This window comes from Lepidochelys kempii, chromosome 22 (genome assembly GCF_965140285.1).
Source record: "Lepidochelys kempii isolate rLepKem1 chromosome 22, rLepKem1.hap1, whole genome shotgun sequence".
NCBI classification, from domain to species: domain Eukaryota; kingdom Metazoa; phylum Chordata; order Testudines; family Cheloniidae; genus Lepidochelys; species Lepidochelys kempii.
In genome coordinates this window covers 19,204,929-19,218,247 of record NC_136401.1, presented here as the reverse complement: position 1 = coordinate 19,218,247, position 13,319 = coordinate 19,204,929, and the positions used below count along the sequence as shown (strand labels likewise).

The following is a 13,319-nucleotide window of genomic DNA, read 5'->3' as shown; positions in this document are numbered from 1 at the left end:
CTTGGTAGGGGAGGTCAGGGTGGAAAGAGGTTGCTGGCAGCTTTGCTGAATTTGGATAGTTTTCAAAAAAGTGCTCATTCCTAATTCTCTCCAGCTGATAGAATCAGTGCTGATGTCTCTGGACAGATCTAGGGTTTGCATTCTAATAGGTCAGGTTGCTGCAGGGAGCTTCAATGCATGGGCGTCTGGAAACTTGATCTTGAGTTGTTATTCTTATGGCAATAAAGGATAGGTGAAAAGATATGCGTGGAAGGATAGTTCCCTACCTCAAAGAGGTGTTGCGCAGATAAAATCTGCTGAAAACTGGGAGGCCCTCAGATACTACAGTGATTAAGGCCACATGAAGACCTAGAATGATAACAAGAGTTGTACAAAAAATATTCTCAGCCTTGGCAAAAAAGTGGGGGAAATGGCATTTTTATGAAGTGAAGGAATAAAATGCTTTTCATTGCACCCTGAGTTATCTACAGAGAGCAGGGGTCAAGTGGGAACATGTTTCTTTCTCAGGAGGCTGCTGATCAGCACTCTGCTTTGTGTGGTGGGAGTCGGGACCATGCAGCCCAGAGAGTCTTGATCATCTAAACATAGGAGATAAAACTCAGACTTGAGGTTAACTGGATGGTGCAAATTTGTTCTGAACTGTGTAGTGAATTGAAGCACATTAAGAAGACTAACCTACATTTTCATCAAGAAGATAAAAGTGTACAGGAGCCATAACATCATTTCCTGGTGACTATATGGTGACATGCTAAGAAGAAGAGAGACAGTCTCAGGTTCTTGCATTCAATTAGAGCCGATTGTAAGTTTTTCACTGAAACTTTTTTTTTGGATGGAAAATGCTATTTTTGTCTGAACTGAAATGCTTTTAAAAAGTGTCCATTTTGATAAAATTTCATTAAGAAAACAAAACCAAATTGTTTCAATGATGTCCAAACATCCCATTTTGACATTTTTGGAAAAGAATGTTTTATTTTATTTCTTTTTTAAATGACTTTTTGAAATGAAATTCACTGTGTTTTATACTTTTAAAACTATTTAAAAGTTTTAAAAGAGTGAAATTGGAATGAAATTATATTATTTTATCAAAATGAAATATTTCAATTTATCTGAAACTATTTTTTAAGGTTTTTTTTTTCCATGGGAAACTTTTTAAAAAAATATTTTTGTTCCATTTTGGAATGGAAAAATTTTGAAGTTGCTGAAATTCAAATGGAAAATGCAGTCCTGCATCTCTTGACATTCAATACAAGCAACTGTTTACTTTCTGCAGAGCTTGCAGATCCTTTAGAGGATTCAGCTGCAGTGTGCCCTGTATTTCATTACAGATCAGTTTAATAATAACTGTCTCTGTTGGGAAAATTTCAAGATTGTATTTCCCCCCCCCCAATCCCTATTTGTATTGATCCCCTGCAATGAGACAGTCTCACTCCGTGCTGTACATCATGTTTACTTAGACCTGACAAGAAAATTTGAAAGAACAAGACCATGCATCTACTAAGCTCCATAGTGTCCACAAACAAATAAATACATGAACAAATAAAGATTTGAGAAGTGAGTGGTTGTTGGCATGAATTTGAGCACTGAGTGGCTATGAATTTGTATCACTTGCTGCTGTTCATTTGCAGCTGGTTGTTTAAGAGAGAAAAAGATAAAATGGACGGGGGGGGGGGGGGAGGCCAGACAAGAGAAGCCATAATTCACCTGTGAATGTAACAGCACAGAGCAAAACAAATTCACTGAGGGTCAAGCAGCCACATTATTAATTATCACCCTAGTTAATTAACGTTTGTACGGCACTTTGAAATGTAAAGCATTGTGTATATGCTAAGCCTCATTAACATGACCACTGGCAGGCTGTGATTGTAGTTAATGCCCCTGGGACTAGTTTGTGCTGTTCTAAACCAGGTCCACAATAATCCACTTCAAATGGAAGCTCATTCTGTGAGAGCCCATCATTTCTGGCTTGGTTTATGAGTTTCTCACCCATCCTTTTCAATTGGAAGAACCAAGCAGAACTGACATAAGATGGGGTATAAATCCTTTTCCTTCCATGAGCTCATGGACACATGGCTCCTGCTGGGAACCTCTGTTTCATAAATCTAGAGAGTAGACTGAAATCAGGACTGCACGTATGACTTTAGCTGTGATTTGTTGTTGACACAATGGCCCCTCTGCATCCCTCCAGCCATGTGACTTACCCCGATGCATTGGGATCTTCCAGTGCTTTTCCTGTATGCCACAGTGACTGAATGTTTCTCTGATATTTGAACGGGGACATGTGCATTCACCACAGATGCTGGGAATCCCCAGAGGCGCTTGTGTCCAACAGATAAAAGGGGCTGATGGCTTATGGTTTAAAGCTTCCAAAAGAAGCAGATCTCAATATCCTTTACACCACTGCAGCTAGAACAGGGCTTTCTCAAATGTGACTCATAAACCCATCCCATGTCAGAGAGTCTGGGGAGACATTAGGCAAACTCCTGGAGCTCAGGCTGTAGGGCTCAGAGAAAGGATCTGAGACCCAAAACCAAGGACAAAAGAATTACCATGGTCACCAGAGCAGATAGGACCATCTCTGCAGTAGGTGTGGCTTTCAACACTCGGAGGCTAATATTTTCAGTACCAACAAGGGGATCCAGATGCCTAATTCCTATTAAAAAATAATGCAATATCTCAGCCTTGGCTAGGAGATGTACCAGCATGTGTGGGATGGAGGGTAACTGGATTCAGGATGCAAGAGCAGAGATTCCTCTTCATACTGTCTTCATTCAGTGAAAATAACCATTTAAGGTCAGCTGCTGTCCTATAGGACCATTGCAGCCAGAGAATCTTAAAACAGCCTTAAAGTGGTCCAGGATGTGGAGAACAGAGAGATGACCTAGAGTGACATTCCTGGTTCCAGCTGCACAAAGTATAAGCCCAGGGTAGCTGAAGATCTGACTGGAGATGATTATTTTCATGGAGTAAAATCAAAGACTCGTTGGAGAGGACTCTCTCCTCTTTGCAGCCCTCTGGCATTCTCCAAAAAGTTACAATCTTTCAACTTTCATCCTGACTTGGGACAAGAACAAATGTCGAAATGCTGGAAGTTACATTTTTCAATCAGCTCTAATAGAAGCATATATTCCAGCCCCCCCCCCCCCCGACTTTTGAAGTTCTCCCATCCGTACATAGCCACACACTTCACTGTGTTGGAGGACAAATGCTGCACTAATCTCACAGCATCCTCAGTGAACTCAAATTAGTTTAGTTTTTTTGCAAGCAGCTGATTGCATCTCTGGGTTCTACCCGGCTGGCAAATCTTTGCCTTCGGGCAAATTCTAATCAAACCAACTTATTTATATGACTGTGCCCTTTAAATGCTGTTTTTTAAAATAAGTGTTCATCTATCATTCAGCCTTTAATGCAGCCTCCATCTCTCCCTCCTTCACTTCATATTGCCTAGGGTCATGGGTTAGAAAGCAGAAATCACTCTGAAGAATAGATATTTTATTCATTCCAGTTCCAAATGCAGTAAGACATTTATTTATATTCGAGGGAAATATGCTTTTCTATTTGCACACTGGATACAATAGTTCCACTACTCACCATTAAACTTAATTGCAAAATTTGGTTTTAGTAACAAGAGAAAAGATGAGAACAGAGCTACTAGTAACTGGAAATATTATAATTAGTCCTCTATCTTTGTTATGTAACATAATGTGTGTCAAAGATCTTTTGTTCTGAATTTAATCCATCTTCATTCATAAGAATGTGTAATGTGTGAATTATTTCTTCTATTTTTATGTATGCAGAAACAATAGGCTTCCCTTATGCTATTTCCATTACTGTGCTTTATTGAGCACAAAAAAATCTTTTAAAAACATTCACATTTTGCTAGCTTAATTTATTAATTATTATACATTAGTAATGATACAAGTTTGTTGTAACATTTTAAGGCCCCAATTAAGTACTTGCATAAGAATGGCCATAGTGGGTCAGACCAATGGTCCGTCTAGCCCAGTATCCTGACTCTGACAGTGGCCAATGCCAGACACTTCAGAGGGAATGACCAGAACAGGCAATCATTGAGTGATCCATCCCTGTAATCCACTCCCAGATTCTGGCAAACAGAGGCTAGGGACACTCAAAGCATGGAGTTACTTCCCTGACCATCTTGACTGATAGCCATTGGTGGACCCATCCTCCACGAATTTATCTAGGTTTTTTTAAAATCCTGTTATAGTTTTGGCCTTCACAGCAGAACTGAGTCAACTCATGGACCACCAACAGAAGAAGTAGTGTTTTCTTTGGTCCTAGGTTTGTATTGGTCATGTGGGTTGCCTAATGGGGATGTAGGGCAATAGAATGGAATTCAGAAAGGTAAAATCAGGCTCAATCTCGGGGAAATTACAAAAGAGGAGACCCTACTGGCTCACAGCTCGGTCTCCTGGTCAAACGCCATCACTTGGGACTTTTCAAGCTAGGTAGGACAAAGCACTGGAAGATATAAACAGCAAAAAAGCCTGCACTGGCTCAGTGGAGTGTTAACAGGATGTGGCCTGAATCCCTCTCCAACTTCTGTGGCCCAAATTCTGCTCTCATTTAAACCAACACAACTCCAGAGTAACTTCACTGAAGCCAACAAAATTACTCTCTACACTAAGAGCAGAATTGGCCCTTAGACTCTCTTATCCTGGCTGCTTGAATGAATGCCTTTATCCAATTTTCTCTCTCTTCTCCAAGGTGGTCGGTGAGTGGAGATTTAGCCGGATCCACTGTGACATCTTTGTCACCCTGGATGTTATGATGTGTACTGCCAGCATCCTCAACCTCTGTGCCATCAGCATTGACAGGTGAGATCACTCTGGGGCCAGGAGCAGGACGGTCCTGTCCTGCTCAGTGTGGCTGGTAGGAAGGTGAATTGCACAAAATCACTTCTTAGTTTATGTGCGTCTGCTCATGTTTCAAAATGATGGAGCAGACACAATAATCCGGAGAAGGTGCATTAGGCTACACCACTGCAGTCTTCTCTTCAGAGGAAGGTCATTGAAAACCAGATCAAATGGGCTCCACCCTCAAACCTTCCAAAGCAAGGGACTGCAGAGACAAGAGAGTGGATTCCTCCCAGCTTAGACATCTCAGTTCCTGGAGATCTTCTATAGCTGAACCCGCCCCTGTGATCTCTCTGGAGCAATTCTCCAGATTTACTAACTGTCCATTGGCAGATGGTCTCTCAGCACTGGCAGTGAAATAACATGCCGGGTCTTTGTCTCCATGCTGCATGCAGGTACACCGCCGTAGCAATGCCAATGCTTTATAACACACGCTACAGCTCCAGGCGCAGAGTCACTGTCATGATCTCCGTGGTCTGGGTCCTGTCGTTTGCCATCTCCTGCCCACTTCTATTTGGTCTCAGCAACACAGGTGAGCATAATGCTGTCTGCGGCTGGCTACTGTGTGTGTTTCGTGCTCTCTTCTGCCTCACTGGGTCCAGAGAAATTTGTATTATGAGGAGGGAATTAACATGGCTGAATAATGAATACTAAGAGTTAAGATTTTGGTGCATGCACCCCTCTGCCAATCAAACAGCCCTGAATCTGTTGCAACTCTTGAGCTGCCAGACCTATATCCCCCCAATAAATCAGGGTTGATGTTTGTCCTCAGGCTTCTGTAGAAGAAACTTGCACAGCACTAGCCAGCATCAGCACCCAAAAAGAAGAAGTAACCTTATGTCTTAAAATCTGCCGCTGTGATGGGCACCTTACAAATAACCAGACAGCTCCATTGGACAGCAGCATAAGATAAAGGTTGCTGACTAGGAGTGTATTTTAGGGAAACTGGATGGTCTATGGTATGGGAATGATGGAGCCTTTCACGTACAGGTCACTGCTTGGTGTTTGGCTCAGGTTGGTAGCAAATGATCCCTCGTCAGGTGTAGACTCACCTCTTAGTGATCTACTTGAAAGGCGCTGGGCTCAGGCCCGTTCCTGTAGGACAAGTGTCCATATCAGAACCCCTCCCCCTCCACTAATAGCTATTGGGCAGTCTTAAAAGAGAGCCCAAGGACTGAAAAGTCTATAGAGACTGCATTCCCCTCTCAATTCCTACAGCTGGAGATGTGGCTCCTTGGTGGGAAGCAGTCTGGGAAGTTTGCACCGCTGCAATTGTGTGGCTAGCTAGAGAATTTCAGTCTCCAGCTCTCAATCCAGCACCTGACACCTGCACTAACTGTGTGAGAAATAAACCTGTTTTCCCTTGGTTTAGGGCTTGGCCTGTGATTTTCAAAGGAGCCTAGGGTGCTGAGACACCCAGCTCCCATGGACTTGCAGGCGGAGTTGGGTATATGACTCATTGTGACAATCCCGCTCTTGGTTTGGAAATTATTTCTGGAGGAAGATGGGAGAGCAGCTGTTCCCATCCCCTGGTGGGGGTGTTCTCGTGGCTCCTGTGGTGGGTGAGAGAGAGAGAGAGAAATGCTGGTTCTAGCTCCTAACAGGTGGGACGATGCTCCTGCAATCTCTTGTGTCTTCCAGACAAGAATGAGTGTATCATTGCCAATCCTGCCTTTGTTGTGTATTCCTCCATCGTCTCCTTCTACGTTCCCTTCGTTGTCACCCTGCTGGTATACGTACAGATTTACGTAGTGCTCCGTAAACGCAGGAAGCGCGTCAACACCAAGCGCAACACCCACGGCCTGGACTCTGACATGCAGGCACCGCTGAAGGTAACCAGACCCCAACCCCCTCTCCCAAGCGCCATCTTCTTTCCTTCCTGATCTCATACTTTTCCTAATGCGTCCCCCGTTCCTTCCCCATTTACGCTGCTTGGTCTGAATGAAACAGTGGATTGTGAGGATGGATATCGTGTCTTATGCCTTTTGGGAGTCCTTGATGGACACAGGAGAAGCTTCCCAGATCTTTCCTGACTTCCAAGGATGTTTCATCAACAACTCTGTGGTTGGCTCTGCTTCACCCAAGCGACCCATGTTTGCTTCAGCTCTGCAGAGTCTGAGTTGGGTTTAAGATATCCAGCAAGGGCTTGAAGCGAGGGTACTTTTATTCTTTCACTCTGAGTAGATCCCTCTATTCCATGACCGGATGGTGGACACAATCTCTCACCATCCTGTTGGAATTTATTCCTTCAAACTGTAGCTTGGGGAGCTAGCTCACAGATATTTTATTTAGCAGCAACACAAGAAATCTAGAGGCCTGCATCCTGTAAGAGAAATTGAAATATCTTTAAGCTTGCTCTGTGGGATAGAATACCAAAGGTTGGGCCTTTCAAAGCAGCCCAGGGAATTTAGTCTTAAAATTAATAGACGACACAAGATTAGGTTAGAAGCAGGTTAGATGAGCTCCTGTCAGGGATGGTCTAGATAATACTTAGTCCTGCCATGAGTGCAGGGGACTGGACTAGATGACCTCTCAATGTCCCTTCCAGTCCTATGATCCTATAATTAAAACCCCTATGCAGTTTTCAAAACTTCAATCAAGGACTTCAACAACCTCCCACTTCCTTCTTTCCTGGCCACCATTTACTTTTAGGGCTGAGCTAGCTGACTGTTTCCTTTCTCTCCAAATTTGGCCGTGGTGGTAGCTGGTGTCTGCCCATGTTACGGTACTGAGCAATAGATGGTTGTGCAAATAATTTGCCACTACAGTAGTGTCCACAGGGAGGGCTATTGCCCTCTTGCAGGGCCGTCCACTAGTTAGCAACTTCAACATGGCTCACAAACAAGGAAACCTTTGGGATGTGCTCTGGCACCACGGTGACGGCAGGCCCAGTCAGACACATGTAAGAACACAGTTCTTGATATTTCACAGGCAGCGCACGCGTGTCTGGCCTGCAGAGCACATGGCTTGCGTGGCACGCTCGCGACTGACAGCAGTGCCTTGAAGCACACATGTTAGCAGAGTCCAGCAAAGCGTGCGTGGGCCATGAGGACACTTGTCACAAATTCCCATTTTAGTAGCAAGTGAAAAATGATTAATATGGACTTGTAACCGGAGAGGAGCCATCTCCAAACTGTCTCTCGGCATTTCCCTCGAAAGCCAGGTTCTAGTCAAACAGAGCAATATGGAGACAGAGAGTGGGGCTGGATTGAGGAGCTACAAAGGTCCTTAAAGTGTCTTTCTTGTGGTGAGAAAAGAGCTGAGAGTCCCTGGGAACCACCATCATTCACTCCTCAGAGTAATTTTCCAGACTTCTTACCTTCCTACTCACAGCTATTTGTTTCTGCTCAGGGCCCTGTGTTTAAATTGCCACATCCCCTCCTAATTCCTATCTGCTTGTGTAACCTGTGTGCTGATGCTTCCCCCATAGGACAAATGCACTCACCCAGAAGATGTGAAGCTCTGCACTGTTATTGTCAAGTCCAACGGGAGTTTCCCAGTTCATAAGCGGAAAGTGGTAAGTGTCACAGAGGACTGTCGGCACTCTAGCACAAGCTCTTTCTCTGTTTGCCTTTGCATGGTGCAGAATGAATTTAGGGTGGGTTTTTTCCCCCTAGCCTAAGAAAGAAAAGTTCTGTGTTAACAAAGGGAATTCCTATGCAGCATCAAAACTTAAAGGGTGCTCTTCTCTTTCCCCAAAGAAAGCCAGCTATTTGAACTGCAGTATCGGCAACTCCAGAGTTAAAATATCAGGATTCAGTTCCTCCACCCTCCCCCAAACATTATGAGATTGTTAAAAATATCATGATTTTTAAGGCAATTATCAATTTGGATATCTTTTTATTTACCTTCTAGGTGTTTTTTATATTTTGAGACATAAATTCCTTTGGTTTGTTATGAAAACCTGAATAAAATAATTGAAAATGGACATTTCCCAGGAATATTTCTGTTTAGGAAAAAAAGCCATCTTCCATTTAAACGTCCTTCTGATAGAAAATCTTCAGCCAGCTCTGTATAAGTAGGGGTACAGCGAGCAGATCAAGGGACGTGATCGTCCCCCTCTATTCGACTGGTGAGGCCTCATCTGGAGTACTGTGTCCAGTTTTGGGCCCCACACTACAAGAAGGATGTGGAGAAACTGGAGAGAGTCCAGCGAAGGGCAACAAAAATTATTAGGGGTCTGGAACACATGACTTATGTGGAGAGGCTGAGGGAACTGGGATTGTTTAGTCTGTGGAAGAGAAGAATGAGGGGGGATTTGATAGCTACTTTCAACTACCTGAGAGGTGGTTCCAGAGAGGATGGTTCTAGACTATTCTCAGTGGTGGAAGAGGACAGGACAAGGAGTAATGGTCTCAAGTTGCAGTGGGGGAGGTTTAGGTTGGATATTAGGAAAAACTTTTTCACTAGGAGGGTGGTGAAACACTGGAATGCGTTGCCTAGGGAGGTGGTGGAATCTCCTTCCTTAGAAGTTTTTAAGGTCAGGCTTGACAAAGCCCTGGCTGGGATGATTTAATTGGGGATTGGTCCTGCTTTTGAGCAGGGGGTTGGACTAGATGACCTACTGAGGTCCCTTCCAACCCTGATATTCTATGATTCTATGATTCTGTGAGATCTGAGGCTGGTAGGTTCTCCCCTTTGATAACCCCTATAAGATAGCGGAATGACTCAGAAGAACCAAATAAGCATTGTCAGAGTCAGAAAGGCCAGTTCCTTTCAGAATAATGTACACATAAAAGCGATACAAATAAAGGGAACATAAGCAAAGAAATGAGCCAACAGAAACACTCCCCCAGTTTGGAGCTTCCCCCTTGTCCTATCACCCCAACCTTCCCAAAGGCATTCTCCCCTCTCTGCCTCCCACACAGCCAATTTATAGCCCTTCCCCTGACCATCTCTGCAAAAGGAGGAGATGGGGAATTGAGCTCAGGTTAATCTCTTCTTCATCAAGGCCCGAGTAGTACTCCTGCTCCCTTCACAGAAGACAGTATCACTCCTTTGCTCCAATTGCATATTTATCTATCTTTATGTTGGGGTTTTTTGATCCTTGTCCAGGAGGCAGTGAATCACATGGAGGAGATGGAGATGGAGATGGTGTCCAGTACCAGCCCCCCTGAAAAAACCAAACACAAACCAGCCCTGCTGAGTAACCACCAATTGGTCATGCCAGCCACTTCCAACCAGTGCATCAATTCCACCCTGGATTTGCCCTTGGACAGCCCCACGAAAACGGAGAAGAATGGGCATGCCAAAGACAACCCAAAGACGGCCAAGGTCTTCGAGATCCAGTCCATGCCCAACGGCAAGACAAGGACTTCCCTCAAGATCCTGAGCAGGAGGAAACTCTCGCAGCAGAAGGAAAAGAAAGCCACCCAGATGCTAGCCATTGTGCTTGGTAAGAGCTCAATTTGGCCTCCTTTGTAGTCCATTGGATTCCCAGGACTGGTCTTTTAATGGGAATGTCCAGTGAGAACTATTTTGTTAGTCACATAGGCAGCGAGAAGTGCACCTGCTGGTGGAACATGTGGGGAAAGACGAGGAGGAGCATAGCGGGCAATGCACAGAGGGAAGAAGGAAGTGTCAAATAAGGGCAAATATGCAAGGTGAAAGGAGGGGTGTGAGGATACTTTAAAATGGTCTCTGGAGACAGAGTGTCGCGTGCTGAAGGTGAGGGCCTTATTGCAGTTTTCTCTGGATAAGTTAGGTGAAACACCTGTGCAACCAGGGAGCATGACAGCAGTAGGAAGGCCAGCCACGGTTCTCCCTCTCAGAGCAGCATAAGAGGACAACCTCATCTAACTCAGGGTATTGCCCAACTCTGAGGAATACTGGCTGCTGATTGGCAAAGGCTGGCAAGAGGCTCAGATGATTTATAATACATCCCAATTATGTTCCAAATGGCAGTGAAGTCAGAAACAGGACTGGCAGTTCTGAGGGCCAGATTCTCTGCTCGTGTAACTGCTTTGAAGTCAATCAACTTACAACAACTGAGAAAACATTTAGTGCTTAGATACTTAAGGGCCACGGATTTAGAAATAGGATAGCAAGACACAAGACCTACACCCCTGCAGGAAGCAACTTTCTTTTATCACCATAAGGGGCTTAATTGTTGGATCTCAGAGAGTATTGAGCACCTGTACAAATCTTCCAGGGTTAAAATGACAGCTCAGTGCAATCAAACCCGATTCTTTCCTTATTTCCCAGGTGTTTTCATCATATGCTGGCTCCCCTTTTTCATCACCCACATCCTGAACATGCATTGCAACTGCAACATTCCACCGGCGATGTACAGTGCCTTCACGTGGCTCGGGTATGTCAACAGCGCCGTCAACCCAATTATTTACACCACCTTCAACATTGAGTTCCGCAAGGCCTTCATGAAGATCCTCCATTGCTAAATAAAGCCTGAGAGCAAGATGATGCCATGCACACATCACATACACACACACACAGGTGAATAGGGAGTCATGAGGAGGCCCAGTGTTCTTATATAGGGCCATAGGCCCATGTGTTAAGACAGCGCCATGCCTACACACCCTTATAGCTGGGATGTAATGGGTGGCTTCAAGTGGGATGCTCTCTCTTATCCTTAAGGTGACCTTTGGACTCAGAGATCAACCCAAAGGGCAGTTTTAAGAGGTACTCTCACACTGTGTTTGAAGATACAGAAGCAAAAACTAAGACACTCATTTGATACCTGCCTGTGGCCAACTGACCTCCAGTGCATTAATTGTGGACATTAGCAGAGCTAGTGGAGGACAGTGATTGGTCCCTGTGCTGGTTGCTCACATGTTAACGTCATTGATACAATTCTCACCAAAGACACCGACATCTTTTCTGCTTTGCAATAGGAGCCAGAAAGCCAGAGCTCACAGGAACTCCATGCAATGGCTTTGCCATCACCTCCAGCTGACCAGTCCAGTATCAAACTGCTGAAGCCTTCAGACAAAGACTTAGAGAGGTGCCAACTGGGCTAAGAAGGTTCTGCCATCAGACACGATCTGATATCTACAGACATATGGGTCCTGGGGAAGTGTGTGCAGGAGGAGAAGGGAAACCTGTATCACATATGGTGTCATAACACAAATGTAAATATGAATAAATAGGAGGAATTGAACAGAAGCCCAAGCCAAAAAAACCATAAATAAAGAGAGAAACAAAGAAATGACACCTTGTCTTGCATGGTACGCGCGTGCTATGATTCAAAGGGTACTCATCGTCACCATTCAAAGCCATGTCCACCTGCCAGTATTTTCATCTCCAAGTTACAAGTTATTCTACAAAGTTAGCTGCAGTGTGATGGTGTCATTCATATAGTGGCACGAGGACAAGGTGAAAGAGAAGGCCCCTGGAGCCATGTCCATCCCTGGTGTAACTCCAGTGAAGTCATCAGAATTGGACCTCCAGGCTGAATTTGGCCCCTGTAGCATGGGTTTAACCAAACAGGGAGGGAAGCTACTCTTCATTGGCCATCCTGGCTTCCCCCTTCCCTTACGACTCTGCACTGACGCTTGTAGGGAGAGAAAGCAGAATTGTGTATTAGGTTCTAAGTCTCAGCCATCACTCTAAAGGCCAGTAACTTCACTATAAGCAAGATCTTAAGCCACTGACTCACACTGATGAGCTGTAGCTGCTTTCATGAACAATCCCATTGTCTTCAGAGGAACTACTCCTGAGAGTAACCGTTCACCACCGTAAGTTAAGGGCCTTTGTAATCTGACCGTGGTGGCTTTGGGAGGGAAATTGAAAGGTTCTGAAAGAGTCTCTAGCTAGACATGCTCCTGGGTTCAGTGTGGACTCTGGTCTGGAAAATGAGAGCTTTTCCCCCATTTGTTTCCAGCATCTCCCCCACCCCCTTGTCTCTGTGCTTCATGGTTTAACCACTTGAGAAGCCGTCACCAACACCATCTCACTAAGCCGACTCTGGGGCTGCCAAATCCACGCTGTCATTTTTGTACCCAGTTAACTATATATTTTGTAATATCACTGTAAAGAATATTCAGTAAAATTAATAAAATTCCATGGAAATGGGTCTGGCTGGAGTTTAATTCAGGATCAGGATAGTCTGGATTATTGCAATAGTCCACACACACATACAGACCCCGCAAATTAAAATCATCTGTCAATTTTAAAGCTATTAAATGCCCTGTAGAAAGAGATACTGGCTGGAACCTCACACACTTCTGGCTTCAGCAGAGGGGGAGCCTCCTGCAGGTGTGGAGAACAAATTGAATGTCGTTTCTGGTTTTATATAAAAAAAGAGAAAAGACGACCAAATCCACCATCTCTGGCATAATTCCATCAGCTTCAATGTGATTAATTTGTCCTGGGCCTCTTAACTACAGTTCAACACAACACCTTCTTATCTGACTCATTCATTCTTTATTTACAGGTAATTCTCAAATTTTGCAGGTCAAGACCATTTCTTGCTGTAGGCCCTTTGCA

The 13,319-nt window shown here is 44.4% G+C and overlaps 1 protein-coding gene across 1 annotated transcript in view; it reads left to right on the top strand.

The window, feature by feature from the left end:
* Window positions 1-12,781, top strand: part of DRD2 (dopamine receptor D2) — a 69,873-nt gene extending 57,092 nt beyond the window's left edge. The window contains exons 3-8 of the mRNA XM_073320923.1: window positions 4,726-4,835; window positions 5,270-5,406; window positions 6,516-6,706; window positions 8,305-8,391; window positions 9,930-10,269; window positions 11,079-12,781. Of these exons, the coding sequence (XP_073177024.1) occupies window positions 4,726-4,835; window positions 5,270-5,406; window positions 6,516-6,706; window positions 8,305-8,391; window positions 9,930-10,269; window positions 11,079-11,272 (1,059 nt within the window). The 3' untranslated portion in view covers window positions 11,273-12,781. The remainder of the gene's footprint in view (window positions 1-4,725; window positions 4,836-5,269; window positions 5,407-6,515; window positions 6,707-8,304; window positions 8,392-9,929; window positions 10,270-11,078) is intronic.
* Window positions 12,782-13,319: the final 538 nt, after the last annotated feature.